Source organism: Cyprinus carpio, chromosome A21 (assembly GCF_018340385.1).
Source record: "Cyprinus carpio isolate SPL01 chromosome A21, ASM1834038v1, whole genome shotgun sequence".
NCBI lineage: Eukaryota > Metazoa > Chordata > Actinopteri > Cypriniformes > Cyprinidae > Cyprinus > Cyprinus carpio.
In genome coordinates, this window is record NC_056592.1 from 2386903 (window position 1) to 2406051 (window position 19149).

Below are 19149 nucleotides of genomic sequence, written 5' to 3' on the forward strand. Positions count from 1 at the left end.
TGCTTAGTTGTTCTAAATTGTTTCTAGGGAGTTACAATGTGGTTGCCAAGGTGTTTTGAGTAGTTTCTATGGAGTTGCTAGATGGTTGCTAAGGTGTTCTGAGTGGTTTCTATGGAGTTGCTAGATGGTTGCTAAGGTGTTCTGAGTGGTTGCTAGGGCATTGTTAAGGTGTTCTTAGTGGTCTATAGATGGTTGCAATGCGGTTGCTAAGGTGCGATTTCTAGAGGGTTGCCAATTTGCTCTGAATTGTTTCTAGGCAATTGCCATGTGGTTGTCATGGTGTTTTGAGTGGTTTCTATGGAGTTGCTAGATGGTTGCTAAGGTGTTCTGAGTGGTATCTAGGAGGTTGCAGTGCAGTTGCTAAGGTGTAGTTTCTAGGGGGTTGCTAAGGTGTTCTGAGCGGTTTCTGGGAAGTTGCTAAGTGGTTACTGTAATGTTCAGAGTGGTTTCTAAGGAGTAGCGTTTGGTTTCTACTGAGTTGCTATGTGGCTGCCAAGATGTTCTCAATGGTTTCTAAGGTGGTTGCTTACTAGTCAATGTACCTTAAAAAGCTTTATCAGTATCATATAGTTATCAGTAATATTAGCCCAATAAGCATGCTATTTCTCTATCACTCTCCACTTCTATCATTTACCATTTCTCTCTCTCTTCCGTAGTCTGAGGCACAGACACAGCGACTTCCTTGAGACTAACACAGCACATACACACAACAGCAGGATTCTGTTAATGCCTGACACAAGTGCAATAACTATTAAACAAATGTAATGCTGAAGCGGTAAGCACGGATGCTTCACACAGATCAAACACATAAAATAAGAACATCAGAATACTTCAGATATACCATGGTATCACACCTCAATACCATAATGTACAGTAAATGTTTTAAATCTGCAATCAATTAGGAATCTCATCTAATTAAACTATTTACATTAATATTATTTTTTAAATTTACATTAAATATATTAAATATTATTAATTATATCTGAAAGTGAGGCTTATTTGTAGTACAAATAAGATGTGTTGCATTGTAACATTTTTAATAATGTGATATTAATAAAGTGATTATCTCCACCAATTACAAAAAGTGTAATGAAAAAATAAAAATATAATTAGACAATTTAACAAAATCTATTGAAACAAATATATATATATATATATATATATATATATATATATATATATATATATATATATATATATATATATATATATATATATATATCTATATATATAGAAATAAATTATAAAAAACTATGCATCATAGCAGGACTAGTTGCCTTTTACAAATTATATATATAAAAAATAAAAAAAAAGAATACAAAAAAAAAAACTATAATAAAAGAATTTGATAATAAATAAAAAAAAAATTAAAAAAATACCATTATGTCTGGTAAAAATGACCAGAACCTGTACGTAATGAGAATTGGTAGTGAACTGTCAATAAAAAATATGTAAAAATAAATATAAAAGATTTTTTTATATATTAAAAAAAAAAAAAAAAAAAAAAAAAAAAAAAAAAAAAAAAAAAAAACTTTATACATCATAGTTGCCTTTACTAAATTAAAAAAAAAAAAAAAATATATATATTATAAATAAATATATATACATTTTTAAAAAATCCTTACAGTAAGAGAATCTGAAAATTGAGGGAAAAAATGTGAAAATTACTATAATGCCTTGTAAAAATGACCAGACACAGTATGTAATAAGAACTGATGGTGAACTGTCATGAAAATAATGTCACAATGTGGTCCTGAAAGGCTTTATTTTCTTATGTAAACTATAATTTTATCTCTCTCTTTCCTTTTGATTTTGGTATGAAATGGGACCTGCACATGTTTTCGTGAGATACACCATATTTGGTCCGTCTCAGAGAGGAGAAAGAACAGAAGTGAATGATTATAGACAATCATGAGAGACATTCAGTAGCCCAGCCCAGGGAAAGAAAACACACAGAGACTCCAGGATCTCCCATCGGCTCAGGGAAACATCAACACGCCAGCTTCACACAGTCCACCCTGATTTATGAAGCACAAGTGTTTCCCAGAGAGCATGGCACTCTAAATACTATCATTTATCTCTTTTTATGGGTGGTTAAGTGTGGCGTTGCTCTTAATCTAGATATAACGGTGGCCGACATTATGAATACACATAGTTTTATCCATTTAAAACACTGGTGAAATTACCTGGCGAGCACAATTTTATTTCCTGTGTTGACGGATTTCCTATTGAAACAGGAAGTTTGGGCTGATAAACATGGATTAAAAGCCAAAAAACTCCAGAGAAGCTCCAACCTAAAACTAATACTTTTATTCTGACAACAACAAAAACACAAAAACCAAAAGCAATTTATTTTGATATACCGTTTTTAATATATAGACAAAATATGAGGTTATCGTTTCACCAGCAAAGAGAAGTTATCAGAAAACTAAGAAATAAATCACTGGAACATGCGCGATCACAAAACGAACATGATAACAGCGCCTTTTGTTTGCATGCTTTGTTAAATATTCAAATTCAAAAGCATCGATGTTTTACTATAAGTGATATATTGACCATAATGAATCAATTTATCAGGACTCAAAATTAACCACACAGAAATAAATGTATTTCTATTTTATTTATTTATTTTTAACGCTTATGAAAATAGCCTGCTTATTCAGTCGAGTCTGTTTCTGTTTATTTGTAGCCACAGTAGCCTATATACGTCACATTTAGAATGAATGATAATAACTCTATTTTTATAAAAGCTCCCCGAACAAAAATCATTATTATATTTTGATGACATGCTATGCGGAGCTAAACTCTCGAGACGAAACTTATGACTGATAAAATATGTTACTAAATAAATACACAATTGTGAGAATAAGAAGCTGACGTCTGATTTCTTCAAGAGGTTGCATTCACCATGTTTATTATGGTAACGTTAATGTTTAGCGTGCATAGTCTTTTACTAAATATTTCTGCCTTTTATGATGATTATAATCCACATCGGATCGCGTTATTTCAAACACTCGCTGCTGACTGAAAGTGAGTTTTGAGCTCAACTTATTTTTAAAAGTTTTTAATGTTGATGTTATAGCTGTTATCTTTCTGAAATGAACGGCGCTGACACTCTCCAGACGAGAAGAAACTCCGCCTTTGTTCATAACCACTCCTCTAGCCCCAGCTGGCCCACTTTGGCCCAAGGTTTTCATCGGGCCAAAAAACCTGGGCCGTTAGCCCCGAGGAAGCACCGCCGAGGCACGATCAAGCCCCGGAAGTGACAGTGGAAACGCTACTGGCCCTGGCACGCACTGGCACGCCCGCTTTAAGCCCGACAGTGGAAACACGGCTAATGAAGACACACTGTCTGGATTACACACACACACACACACACACACACTGGTACGTCATCTTGGCACTGACTCACAGCTGTTAACAAGCTCATTTTGTATCTTTAGGCCAATCGGGTGTCAGTCGATGATACATATAGTTCTAGACTCTAATCACACTTCTGACTAACTGTGTCTGTCACAATGAAAAGACAGAAATTAGCACTTTCAAATTAGATGTTAATATTTTCAGTTTTTCAAGATTTCAAGTTAGTATTTATTTAATTCCGCAGTAGCTGCAATGGTTTCAGTTTACATTTATTCAATGCTGTGGTTTTCTTGTTTTTCTAGTTTCAGTTTAGTTACAGTTTTCGAATCATTTAAGCTTAAACAAACTTTTTTTGACAATTAGTTTTAATTTTAGTTCTATCAAATGATAGATTCTCGATAGATGATAGATTTGTTTATCTCAGAAATGATTGAGATAAACAAATACAAAATATCATATCTATAATTTTAGTTCTATAATACTTTTTTCATAGACACACACATTATATAAAATATAAAATACAAAAATAAGATTAAAGCTAGCTATAAAAAACATTTTCTAAAACTATATCTAAACTGAAACTACAAAAAGGAGAAACCATATTGTAAAAAGCAATGAAAAATGAAAAATTAGATAGATTTATACATGCACGCAAACACACACACACACACACACACACACACACATATATATACGAAATTATGAAACAGTGTTTATGAAATACTAAATATTATAAACTAAAATTTTATTATGGTTATCTCTTTTTTAGTTTAATAAAATTTTTCATAGTTTTAATTTTAATTTTATCTTTGTATTTTATATTTAATATTTATTTAGTATTTAATATTCTTTGACATGATGCAGCAATTACCAATGTGAAGTGTGAACGCTTTTGGAAAAGAAAGCTTGCATTGAAAAAATATTTTATTTACATATTTGTAATCGCCACATGACATGAAGTATATTAAAATACTACAAAAATAAAATTAAAACTATAATTACAAAAAAAAAACAATATTAAAATTTAATTAATTCAAAAACAAGAAAAAAAAGAAAGAAAACACATAAAACAACTAAATTGGAATTAAAAGGGAGGAGTGTGTAACTCTATATTAAGTAAATGATCCAGCCAAGAGTCCATCCATACAATGAAAAGTGTGTGAACCAGCCAGACAGCAGACAGACACAACTGTCAACAACACACAAAGCAAACACTCACATGCTATGGGATTTAGTTTTGATAGGCATGTCAAACAAAAGCATTTAAAAAAAAAAAAAAAACTTTATCAGAGTGATCAAAGAGAAAGCTGGACCAGAAGGGCATGAAGTGAATCAGGTGCATGTGGGGATTTTTCACATGCAAATTCAGGAGAACCAGACTGAAGGGTTTATTTACAACTAAAACAAATATTATTATCTGAAAGAGTAATCAGACCCTGTTCAACCTCTACAGACCCAGACACAGGCATCAATTAAGCAAACGATGCTGCTGAGCCTTAACCCACAAACTCACCTCACCACAGTCATCCAGAGCCAGTGTGTGAAGTTCAGTGCTTATATACACTACTCAAGAATTAGTTTACCAAATAAATGAATCTTTTCAGTGAATCAGTTGATACAGATCTGAATGAGTCATTCACGAATCTGGTAAAAAGCTCAAGCTCAGACTTGGTGCATCACACAAAAGGAATAAAACTGTACTGCTTCAATATCATAATAATAATATACTTTACTCAAATGGCAAACAGGAGCAATATGTGTTTAATAGGCGTGAGATTAGGACAGAGTATGTTTGAACTCACTGGCGACTCCTGATGCGAGTCCGTACAGCAGGCCTCCTCCGTCTGACTGCGTCTGCAACACGTGTGCGGCGGGAGGACATTTCTCCTGTCTGATGAAGTTATAGAGCAGCGTCTTCACCAGACGACTCGTCAGAGACAGACTACAGACGGACAGAGAGAGAGAATCAGCAAACCTACCATATTCAGTAAACAGTTATGCTGTTGTTACTGTTAACTAAAACTATAACATCTAAAAAAAAATAAAAAAAATTATTATTAATAAAATAAATCTGAAATAAAATAGATCATAAATATTAAATGAAAAACTTGTAATGACAATTAGAAATTTACCCTTGGCAACTAACTGAAATAAGATGAACCTGAAGTATTAAGATTACTAAAACTAAAAGTGAAATAAAAATAAAAGCTAATTTATATATATATATATATATAACTATATATATATATATATATATAAAATAACATTTTTTAAATAAAATAAAAGCACACTATAATTAAACCTGAAAATATAATTTAAATTATGGATAAATACTATAAATAATACTAAAGTAACTTTGTTGACGGCACTTTTGCACGCTATAATTATGTGCAAAACCAAAATAAAATATCTAATTGTTCTGGTGTAGTGTTGTGCCTTAAAAATATTTATATTTAGTTAATTTCAATGTCAAACGTCTCTTTTCTATCTAAATTTGGCTTATGAAATATTACAATTTCTTGGCAAAAATAAGGTAAACAGAATTTTATTTAAAAGCAACATTTGTGTACATTTTCTAGTGATCATGGCAGCAGTAACTGCATGGTCAAATCAATTATTATCATCACAATTTTATATATATATATATATAAAATTGTACACATACATATATTATGTAAACAAAACTTTTATTTTGGATGTGATTAAGTATTAAGAAGTATTAATCATTTTGACAGCCCTAATATATATATATATATATATATATATATATATATATATATATATATATATATATATATATATATATATATATATATATATATATATATACACACACACACACCACACACACACACACACACACACACACATATATATATATATAGCGCAAAAAGCTAATAAAAATATAGAACAGTTCTAAATATATAAAATAAGTTCTAAACTAAATGATGAAGAACATTATAACTGGTGCAGATGCATAATGTAGTCAAGTTCACTTTTGAAATTTTAAAAGTCAAGTTTAAAAGAGTTGACTGTGGTTCTTTTTTTTTTTTTAAGATTACAAGAAGATAGAAAAACAATCTGAAAACTGGGCAATTTAGGAAAATTAATATTTTCAGTATAGCTTTAGATTATATAGCTTTAGCGTCTCTAGGAACCAAACATAAAGAATGTCAAGAGAAAAAATTAGAATTAAAGGAAAATGGAAATGTCTGCATTTTTGGTTCCTAGAAATTGATGGAATGACGTATTATTATCAATGTTCATTTGCACAAAGGCGCTTGTGTGGCTAGATGTCTTTTCTGTCATGTACTTGCATGGAGTCCGTCTCAGTCCTAAAGACACTGGTGAGGTTTGACGAGTGTTCGTTAACGACCTCATTCATGCAAGCTCAGCTGCAGTGCTGAAGAGCTAACTAGGAAACTTTAAAAGCTCGGTATCACTGGTGCGATGCAAATGAGCCCTCCGGGTGAACTCAAGCAAAGCTCCAGACGAGAGCATCTGGTGAATTAATGAACACCCTCATTTGCATATGAAATGGCAGCGCTTGACAGTCGTCCTTCTGTTAATGCGGTCAGGGGGCCACAATATCACACTGGGACAAACTTCATAAGAATAAAACTCTGCGGTAGGCAACAACTTTTCACTTGTATTGGCTCTGCTTCTCAAGTTCAGAAGTTTATGATGCATCACTGGAACTCAATTAGACGAATCTATTCAGGTGTGTAGAATATCTGTGCCTTACAGTTAGTTTAATTACTAGTCTTTTATATTATCAACCGTGTAGTCCTTTACATGTACATGCAGAGGTTAAAGATATAGAGATGTTTAAATCCAGCATGGGTTTTTTCCTCACCATCGTCCTCTGGTCAGGTAGCCGTAAATAAGTCCCTCCCTCAGAACCTCCTTGTGGAAGAGCTGATAGGACAGCAGCACCAGAAGGGTGGTCACAGCTTCAAACAGGATGTTGTAGGTGATGTCGCTACGGAAAACCGACATATGACAAATATTAATGCAGACATTTATGGTAATGAGCCAATCGCTGCTGTGTAATACAGTGATTTTACCATGGTCAAGAGGTTTTTCAGTTTTATAAGACTGTAAAAGACACAGATGTTCAATAAATAATATCACATAATATATGTGACCCTGGAGCACAAAACCAGTCTTAAGTTGCACGGGTATGTTTTTAACAATAGGCAAAAATACATTGTATGGGTCAAGATTATCGATTTTTCTTTTATGTCAAAAATCATTAGAATTAGAAGTAAAGATGAAAATATTTTGTAAATTTCCTACCGTAAATATAAAAAAAAAATTTTTTGATTAGTAATATGCATTGCTAAGGACTTCCTTTGGACAACTTTAAAGGCAATTTTCTCAATATTTTTATTTTTTTGCAACCTCAGATTCCAGGTTTTCAAATTTTTGCCAAATATTGTCCTCCTAACAAACCATACATCAATGAAAAGATTATTTATTCAGCTTTCAAATTATATAGAAATCTCAATTTCGAAAAAATGAAACTTAAGACTGGTTTTGTGGTCCAGGGTCACATAAAAATATATTTGTGTGAATTTCACTGAAACAATTCACCCCAAAACCTAAACAAACAAAAAAAAAAGCCAAAAAAGCAAACACAAAATGAAAATCTAAACAAAACCCAAAGAAAAAACAAAGCCTAAAACGAACTAAAACAAAAAAATTTATAAAAACAAACAAACAAAAAACAAAGCCAAAAACAAATAACAAAATACATACAAACATAAATAAAAAGCATTATATTACGTTAAAATTCAATATTTTATGACCACTGAAATGTTAGACATCGTGGCATCATTTTCAAAGCGAAATGAAAATTGGTGAAATATGACTTTAACAAAAAGATAATATTATTATTCATCACATTCACAGTATAATGAACTCCTAAAGTGAACTCAATACCCCCCTCATTCTCCAAACACACACACAAACACACATCAATAGAACAATCTCTCTCTTTCGATTGTCCCTCATTTCCTTCCTTCAGATTTCTCACTTCACTTCCACTTCCCAGTGCTGTGATGTCACTTGGCATGATTCCCTTTCACTTTTAGGCGCGCACACACACACACACACACAAACACATGCAGTGTTTTCTGCAGGATTCTGTTTTTGCAACTAAAACTCCACAAAGTGGGCCTGAGAACACATTAAATCATAACTAATATTTTTTTTCAACATTATTTTAATGCTCTGAATTGTTTTGATTATTAAGATACAACTTATCATTACAAAACAAGTTAAAATTGCAATTAAAAACATTTAAAAAAACACTATTTTTTTGAGTTGACTTGACTCAGCCCAGATGGGTGTTTTCATGTTGAAATGTGGACTCTCTAAGAGAAAATTCGCAGAATTCTGAATAATAGACTTAAACAAGGTAATAAAAAATGTAATAAACACTAGAGATGAGGGATATGAATGACGGGTCTCCCAGTTCAGAAGGAATCTGAGCGCACTGATTCCATGTTGTCCTTTTTTTTTTTTTATTAAAAATACAAATTATTTCAACAAAACTTAGTAGATTGATCATTTCACAAACGTGATTAGCAAAATTATTATATCAATCTCGCTTTCATTTCGGACCATCTCCAAAAAAAAAAAAAAAAAAAAAAAAAAAAAAATCTCCAAAAAAAAAAAAAAAAAAAAAATAAAATAAAAATGAAGACTTTCTATTAACTATTAACACAAATCTGCCGGTGAGCTGTTCCATCTATTGTAAAACATATTTTGCAAAAAGTGGATGTGCAAGTTTTTCCATCAGAGAGCGATGTAATGCATAATTGTGAGCCTTAAATTTCAATCGGTTCATTCTTGTATGGCTTCATATGGACTTCCTTTATGGTGCATTTATATCCTTTCATTGTATGTATATTTTCATTGTATGAAAAAGAGCAGCTAAACATTATCTTCTGTGTTTTACAGAAGAATAAACATATTTTCTGGGCTTGGAACAACATGTAAATGTTTTCTGGTTGATCATCTTGCATCATATAAACGCTCTTCTGTACTGTGTCTCTGCAGCTTCTCTATTTCTTGTTTTGATCTGTGTGGTAATTTGAGCTAAATTTCACAATATCCTTCACAACAGCACGATAAGAATCCTGTCTCCAGCTACAGAATCACTCAAAAACACGTAGCAACCAGCGACCCGCGCCTTACTTCTCTCATTCAGCACGTAGTGAGGAAACGAGACAAACGGCAACAAAAACAGACACGGGACAACAACAGCAGACTGTACTCTGATACAATACAACTACTCGAAAACCAACTTCCACATGTGAGTCAGCAAAAACATCACGCTTGATTTCAAACCCGCATAAAACTTGCAATCATTTTTACGTGACGTTCCTCACTTTTTCGGTTAGCGCTCAAGGCTTTTCTGATTTGTAAACGCAGTCTCTTAATTTGTCAAGATCGTCTGTATGCAAATGTTGACTAACACAGATGATGATCTCTTTTTTATTATGTAATATATTATTTTTGAAGGTAACTTATATTGCTTTTATAAAATATTGGAAACAATAATATTGTAACAGACACAAATATTCAATAAATAATTATATTTCTGTGAATCTCACACAAATCTCAAACATATCCAGGTCACATTTCACCCAATTTTTTTTTTTGTAAGTATTAATAAATATAGTAAATAAATAAATATGAATTAATTAATTATGCATTATACAATGCATAAAATGAAATAATTGCATGAATTAAAATAAATTAATTTAATGTAAATACAATAATAATATTAAAATAAATTAATATAGAAAAAAAATATTAATATGAAATAAGAAATTGCAAAACATGACCCAAACAAACTGATCACATTACCATTCATAATTAATAAAATCCACAATATAACATTTTCAATTATGTCTCTTCGTTGGTCAAGACTGTCTGTATTCAATTGTTGTCTGACATAAGTGATCATCTCTTTTTTTAATCACTTAATTTGGTTATTTTTGAAGGTAATGTCAGGCATATTTATTGATATAGGCAGTGTAAAGACAAGTCAGATATGAACCTTTATGTCCTGCCAACTTGGAGCGAGTGCACTAACCGCTAGATTCAATGACTTGAGTTTTCTTCTATGTAATGCACTTTATAATTTTCTTCTTTATAATGAATGATGTGCACTTATGAATCATGCTTAATAAACTCACAAATGCATATTCATCAGGTAAACAGGGGCAATTAAAGGCTAAATGGTGAGATACACACTTACACCCATCAACATCGTGCAACTCGTTTATGCGGTTTTTATTATAAACCGGGTGGAACACAAGGACGCTCTAGAAAACGACAAACAGATCGACATTCATGAGAGTGGATAAATCAATCTGTCCTTTAAATACATAAAAACACTAGAACCACGCAGAAGGAGAGCTGAATAATGCAGAACCCCTGTGCCGCTGTGTGTATCTGTGTGTGAAGGGCGTCACTCAATAAATCATGGCTTCATGCATGAAGGTGTCCTCCACTCAGGTGTGTAAATGACAGCGGGTCACACAGAGGTCTGACGAGACACATGGACGCTCAGGGAGAGTCGAGAAACCACTGCAACTTTCAAAAAACAGAAAGGGAGTACGGAAAAACAGCATTTAGGTTTTGTGCCATGAGTTTTGCGCCATTTTTAAAGGAATAGTTCACGCAAAAATGAAAATTTGCTGAAGATATGCTCACCCTCAGTCCATCAGATTCAGCATTACATCAGTGTCTAAGCACTGTATAAACAGCTCCTTAATAAACGCTGTATTTCCAGAAAGCTTTAAACATGCTATCGTACAGCCTTTATTGAAAGGATCTCATCTAGACCCTACCGTGCATAACAACTACAGGCCTATCTCTAAACTCTGTTTCATCTCAAAGGTTTTGGAAAAAGTTGCTCTTTTACAGTTTGGCTCCTATCTGGATACTTTTAATATTCTAGACCCATTTCAGTCCGGTTTTAGAGCATTGCACAGCACTGAATCAGCATTGCTGAAGGTCTCGAATGACATTCTGCTGTCTATCGATTCTGGGTCTTCTGCCATCCTGATTCTTTTAGATTTGAGTGCCGCATTTGACACTATCGATCACAACATTCTTTTAAATCGTCTTCAGTGCGTTGTTGGAGTCCAGGGCCAAGCTTTGCAGTGGTTCACCTCATACCTAAAGGGGAGAACTTTCTCTGTGAATATTGGGTCATTCACTTCTCCCGCCACGCCTATTCAATGCGGTGTTCCGCAGGGATCCATTCTTGGCCCTCTTTTATTCTCCCTCTACATGCTCCCTTTAGGCTCAATATTCCGGAAATATAATATAAATTATCACTGTTACGCTGACGACCTCCAATTATATCTTCCAATCAAATATGCCAACGACCTTTCCTTAGACCGTCTGTTCTCATGTCTAAATGAAGTTAAATCCTGGATGTCAAATAACTCACTGCAACTAAATGAAAATAAAACCGAAGTGCTTCTACTGGGTCCTGCTGCTACCAACAACTCTGTCAAAACACAGTTGGGTTTTTTAAGTAATAATTTGCACAATCATGCCAAAAAATCTTGGTGTCTACTTTGACCCTCTTTTTCAGTTTGACAAGCACATAAATGCAGTTGTGAAGAGTAGCTTTTTCCAACTTAGATCTGTAGCAAAAGTAAAACACTTTCTTTCTAGAAAAGACCTTAAAGTAGTGATTCATGCACTAATTTCCTCTCGACTAGACTACTGCAATTCGCTCTATATTGGCCTACCTCAATCTACACTTTCCCGTTTACAGATGGTTCAAAACTCGGCAGCTAGATTGCTGACAGGAACTAGAAAAAGAGACCATATCTCCCCTGTCCTTGCCTCATTGCATTGGCTTCCCATAAAATTTAGAATAGATTTTAAGATTCTTCTTTTTGCATACAAAGCATTGCATAACTCGGCCCCGGATTACATTTCTGATCTTGTAAAACCTTACACAGCTGTTAGGCAATTAAGATCTGGAGATCAGTAACTTTTATCGGTTCCTCGTTCTCGCTGCAAATCAAAAGGTGATCGAGCTTTCTCTGTAGCTGCCCCAAAGCTCTGGAATGGTCTACCCTTGAGTATTAGGGCTTCTCCATCACTGGATGTTTTTTAAAACTAGCTTAAAGACATATTTTTATACCTTAGCTTTTGAGTGATACTGTTTATGTATTTATATTATTTTATTCTTTTTATGTATATATAGTTGGTGTTTTTTGTATAATTTGTCTGTTGTATATGATATTTGCTTATATCTCCACTCTTTTCTATTTTAAATCATGTTTTACTGTAAAGCACTTTGGATCAGCTACAGTTGTGTTAAATTTGTGCTATATAAATAAACTTTGACTTGACTTGACTTGACTTAAGCAATGGATGCTCTGCAGTGAATGGGTGCCGTCAGATTGAGAGTCCAAACAGCTGATAAAAACATCACAATAATGCACACCACTCCAGTCCATCAGTTAATGTCTTGAGAAGATAAAAGCTGCATCGCTTATGCCCAAAATACGAGTTCATTATCCATAATAACACTTCCTCCAGTGAAAAAGTCCATCTTCTGTTGTCTCTCATATCAAAATCCACCCACATATCGGTTTAGAGCTGTTTTGGATTGTAAACAGTGCTTGATCTGTGCAGATTTCTCTCCTGATTCAGACCTGAACACTTTTTCACTGGAGGAAGCATTATTATAGATTATGGACTCATATTTTAGCTGGAAGCAACGGTTTAAAGTTAAAACATCTTAATGATGGATTTTTTTTCTTACAAACACGCAGCTTTTCTCTTCACAAGATATTAACTGATGGAATTAATTTTAAATTATATCAACTTTTTTATCAGCTGTTTGGACTCTCATTCTGACGGCACCCATCAACTAAAGAAAATCCACATGTGAGCAAGTGATGCAATGCTACATTTCTACAAATCTCACAAATAAACAAAATAATACACAACTTTGATCATCCAATTTCAACAAAATTTTTTTTTTTTTTTGGGTGAACTACTCCTTTAAATGAAAATGACCCCTTTATTTACTCACCCTCAGGTCATCCTAGGTGTATATGACTTTCTTCTTTCAGACGAATACAATTGGAGTTATATTATAAAATTGTCCTGGATCTTCCCAGCTTTATAATGCCAGTGAGTGGAGCTTATGGTACATCTTCATCCTACGTCATCCGCAGTTAGCAGAAGCTAGAGATTACGGTTTATAAAGTCTTAAAGGGGTCATCAGATGCCCATTTTCCACAAGTTGATATGATTCTTAAGGGTCTTAATGAAAAGTCTGTAATATAGTTTGGTTAAAATTTCTCAATGGTAGTGTAAAAAAAAAACTCTTTTTACCCTTTCAAAATCAGCTCTTTTCAGAGCAAGCCATTTTGTAGCATTTTCCTTTAAATGTTAATGAGCTCTGCTGACCCCGCCCCCTCTTCCAAGCCACTCTCTGAGAGACTGTTTACTTAAGCCGCATTCATCGTGAAGCTTGCAAATTAGCACAATATTAGGAAAGGCGATTTGCAAAGGTTCATTAAAAAACCTCATACCAACTTTTTCTGTTGGTGAAGCTGGATCACGAATGATTCGCACGAACATAGACACATTTATGGAGATCAGGGGCTCATTTCCTTCAGAAACAAATATAATCCACTGCGTCTTCAGCGGCTCAGATGTCGGGAGTAAATGTCATTCTTGTCTACATCTGCTCCGGTGGTGAAACAATGGTGGACTGATGACAGTCACTCAGGGCGGAGCTAAGGTGAGACGCCAGTCCAGTCTGTGCTGAAATGCTACTGTCAATCAAACTATTGTGGGAGGGGCCTGTCTGTGTGACATCACACAGACAAGCATCTGAGTTCGGCTCGATTTGAGAAAGCGGTAAAGGTTTTAGTAGATTAAAAAAAACACTGGGTGGATTTTTATCATTATAGAGTGGTTGTGTACACACACTGCACAACACACATTTCAGTTCTTGTAAAACTTGTAAAAGTGCATGTAGCATCCGATGACCCCTTTAAATATTAATACTGAGGGTGAGTAAATCATGGGGTAATTTTCATTTTTGGGTGAACTATCCCTTTAAACGTAGCTCAAGTTTGAAAACAGATCAGGTGGGACGATGCTAGTTAGCCCTACTTTTAACTTAATGTATTTGTGTGTGTAAATAATGACAGTGACATCTCGTTGTTTGAGTCAGAGTTGACCTTCATACGCTGCATGTGAGAGACCCGTCACATATCACAACAATAACACACGCACACCTCCTTCTCACACGGAGACATACTTCATCACTCAGCATTCACAAGACAGAGAAATCCAGAACAAAACACACACACAGTTCTTCTCCAGTACTCACAGAAGCGGCACTTCAACGATGAGATGCACCAAATTAGAGACCAGCTCCTCCAGAAGATCCTCACAGATGGAGTCTGTAAACACACACACACACACACACATCTCAGTCAGGACAAATACAGGAACGCTGACACATCAGTAATGTAAATATAGTCTGTGAGAAGTTTCTTTAGGTGTGTTTGGTCAGAGATTACATTTATGCTCAGATGTGGCAGCACTGAGGATTGTGTCTCATCTCACAACAACAGACAGACCAAACCCTGCTATCAGAGTCTTCGCCACACACAAATGCTCTAGTGCTTTTATTTTTGCCTTTTGGCCATTATTATCAATAAGTGCACTGGAGAGAAACCCAGGCCCGTCTCAAACTTGCTCGACCCACATGTCTTACTCTAATGCGGAAAAAGACCTTCAAAACACTAACTGCATAGGTTTTAACTGTATGTGAATGTATGCTACTATGGAAGACCAATGGCTAATGTTAATAAAACTCAAACAGTCAGAATAATTAAATTAAGTTAAATGAGGTTGTTACAATTATTACAGATGTTACTGTTTTGATAATGAACATGAATTTACATCTGCATCCTAACTCAAGCTGCTACTGTCAACTCAAGCTACTGTCAAATGTCCATTTCTAAGAGACAAAAATACATTATATTATTAATATTGAAGCCTGCACTGCAAACTGTGGTGAAAATATGCATCATATTCAAGTCAGGAACACAAACCCGTTTCATGATTTGAAACAATATCACTCATTAGAAAAAGCAGAAACTAAGAATTGTTTTTTTTTTTTTTTGTTAAGGAAAAATGACTGGAAAAGAATAAGAATTCAAAATGTAAAGTGTTTGTCATGTTCTGATCATAAAGAGTAGTTTAAAACCACAATTATTATTAGTCTGGTTTCTACAACTTCAACTTAGGAGCAAAAATCTGCCTTTAAACTTGAAAGACAAAGATTTGAAATTTATTTGAAAAAAATTTATCGCCCAGCCCTAGTGGACACTGTCTCAAAATGCAAGTTAAATCTGACAAAACTTTCCTCTTGGAACATCTGCAAATATAAATGTATTATCTAACATGCACAAACAATGCAAAATTGTGTTTTTATTAACTAACATTAACAAAGATTAATGAATGCTGTAAAAAAAAAAATCTATTACTTCTTGTTAGCTCATGTAAAGTGTGACCAAAACAATTCATTAGGGTAGAAAATGTAATTGTGTGTGTACCGGTTTGGCTTTATTTGAGAGGGTCAAATATAATTAAACATCACAAAGTGAAAGAATTATGAGGACAAATGAATTACAGTACAGTAGTGAAACAAATTGAGTTTATGTGTGATACCGTAGGTTCCCGGCGCCCTCTCCTGGTAGGAGAACTGTAAGTGCAGCTCTTCTTCACTCATCTCTCTGATGAAGACCTTCAGCAAACAGCGCACCAGGAACAAAGCATTATGGGCCTGCCAGATGAACAACTGACTAGAGAGAGAGAAAGAGAGAGAGTCATAGATAATTACTGAGCTACAGCAGCCTGTGAATTGTGGCTGAACATCTCTCACACACACACACACACACTTGGACTTCACCCTGCGGTTCACATTCAAAACACACACACACTGCTTAACCCTGTCAGTGGTTTGGGATCATCCTTTACTAAAACAACACACACACACAGACTGTCACCGCTGCAGCGGTTACTATCATCACACACTGATTAACAGAGAAACAGCTCATATCTGCAGCTACAAGCACTCGAAAATTAGAAATTTAGGGTTTATGTATTTGAATTGCATTTAAAATTTCCATCCAACTGGATGCATTAATATGATGCTTATTTGTCAGTCATATTTAAATGAAACGGGAAAGTTTTCTGCACATGCACACACACACACACACACACACACACACACACACACACACACACACACACACAAATCACTGCATATTATCGTTTATTATTAACTATCTGCATCTATTTGAATATTTAAATAATCATATTTTCAAAATACATTTATTAACATTGCTTAGAATCATCATAAATATGTTAATTGTGAAAACAATTACATTTATGCAGTTAAGAAAAGTATGAACATGGCTAACAGAGGATTTATTTATCATTGTACGCCATAGCAGCATCAAAAACTATATTCATAGCTCCAATAACCTGTAAAAGAATAAGACTGAAAATAATCTTCATAACAATACCAATAAAAATTATAATATTTTCCTAGGAGAAACTTTTTTTTTTTAAATGTCTATTAATGTACTTTCTGATTAAAAACATTTCCTAGTAACATTTAAAGCAGGACGCTCTATGAAAATATGCTTTACAAAATCACATACAGGCAATTTTTCTCCTTTCAATAAATATGCATGGGTTCATTTTGTATGACCAATTCTAGCTGTGCAATGATGCTGTGGATATTTATTGATGATAAATATATAAACCTGGTTGTTGTATTTAGTGTTGTGTGTGTTTAGTTGTTTGTGTTGTGTCAGACACATTAGTTTATTAGTATTAGTTTATTTCTGAATGACAGACAAATATGCACTACATTAAATGCATTAGTTGGTTTAAGTTTAAACTGTGTAATCCAAATGTATGGAAATATGCAATTCAAATACATAAATCTTAATTCTAGGCCTTAATGTGTTTTTGGAGTGCATCAGCTGACCCTGGATCAGAAGTGTGACTCTGAGGGTTTGATCTCTGCACAGATGATAAATATTCTCTCAGTCTGACGGTTCACATGTGTGCGCTGTAGGAGTGGTGGGACACTCCCTGCTCTGGATTTATGCTACAGCAACACTTTTAGCTCAAACATCAGCTCTGGCGGTGTGCGTGACGCTGTGGGATATTCCCATGGGAAAATCTCACCCTAAGGGTATAGTCCTGAGTGACTAGTGAATGTCAGAAAGCCTGTGTGGGAAAAGATGCTTCAAAAGAATATATTTCTCAAAATCTCACAGACTTTCTGAGCATCTGAGAACCACAGACAAATCTCAAAAGCCACTTTCACACACAAAACCCATTATGTTTACTGAAAATTGTCAGATTCACTTTGTACACATTGTATACAAATTGTTACCAGGGTTATTATCGTTAACTAAAAATAACATTTAAAAAAAGATTTTGTTACTTGAAATAAAATCGCATTATTTTTAACTGAAAAAAAAAGAAAAAAAACTTGCTTATTTTATTTCAGCTATTTACTATTATTTATTTAAGGAACATTTCTTATTTGCATTTAGTTTAACTTGATAATAAAAAAAAATCTAAAATCTGTGTATACATATTTATATAAAAAAATACAAACACAGCAAAATTACTAAAAAATAAACTACAATTTCATTTTTTTTTTTTTTTATATTAATAGTATCGCAATGATACTAAAATTACACTGATGACTACCAAAAGATCTAAAATCATACTAACTGATGTCATTTGACCTTTGACCAGAAATACAGCAGAAAACTAGCAGTTTTATATTTAAGTTTATTGAACAAAATGGGTATTGTGAAAACCTTTCATTGTGCAAAAACATTTTCATGCTGAAATAAAAAAAATTAACACTTAACTTTAGTAACTAAAGTTTAGAACAATGTGTACAGAAAAGTTACAAAAACCAAGTACCTGGTTGATGCATAAACATGGAATGTGCAAATAAATAAAAATGAAATAAGCCAAACTTATGAAACTGTTTTATATTTCCAAGTTCTCAGAAGCAAAAGTCGTCATAACTGGATAAACTTCCACGGTGGTGAATGGAAATTACAACAAATATAATTTTTTGCATTCCCATTTGCACCAACAGCAAATGAAAACAGCCAAGATAGCATTTCTATGACTTTCCAAAAGAGGTAAAAAATTAAAAACAATTAATCCAGAGATTGATTAAGGTGGTCAGAAGAGAGGAAGGATTCAGCGGTGTTAACTAGTTTCTCGTAATTTAAAGACAAGATAATAAAACACAAATGCAGTGTTATAAATGTTATTTACACTAGATTAACAATGTTAATAACTGTAGAAATGCCTCATTCATGCTGAAAGGTGAATGAGTTTTCAAGCAACAGTTTTTAGATACTGTATGTCTTCATATTATTCAGCTTTATGAACATTTAAAAATACACACAACTCTTACATGCACACATTACTGAAGATGTATCTCACTTACTCTTGGCATTCTGTGGAAATCTTCAGTTCTTTGGTTCTGCTGAGAAAAACTCTCACTAGCGCCCCGAAGTTCCCAGACCTGGGGTTGTTCTGAACTATAAAGGACACACAGATGATCAAAAACACAAAACATCGCTGCCCATCTTTAGGGTTTCATGATAAGAGCTCCTTAACCAGATCAACAGAATGCATTAAAGACCCTTGTGAAGT

The 19149-nt window shown here is 33.8% G+C and overlaps 1 protein-coding gene across 1 annotated transcript in view; it reads right to left on the bottom strand.

Moving 5' to 3' along the window:
* The window catches only part of LOC109087137 (dymeclin-like), a 71492-nt gene that overhangs the window by 45862 nt on the left and 6481 nt on the right, over window positions 1-19149 (bottom strand). Inside the window, 5 exon segments of the mRNA XM_042778545.1 lie at window positions 5166-5305; window positions 7220-7345; window positions 14762-14834; window positions 16111-16244; window positions 18941-19034. Of these exon segments, the coding sequence (XP_042634479.1) occupies window positions 5166-5305; window positions 7220-7345; window positions 14762-14834; window positions 16111-16244; window positions 18941-19034 (567 nt within the window).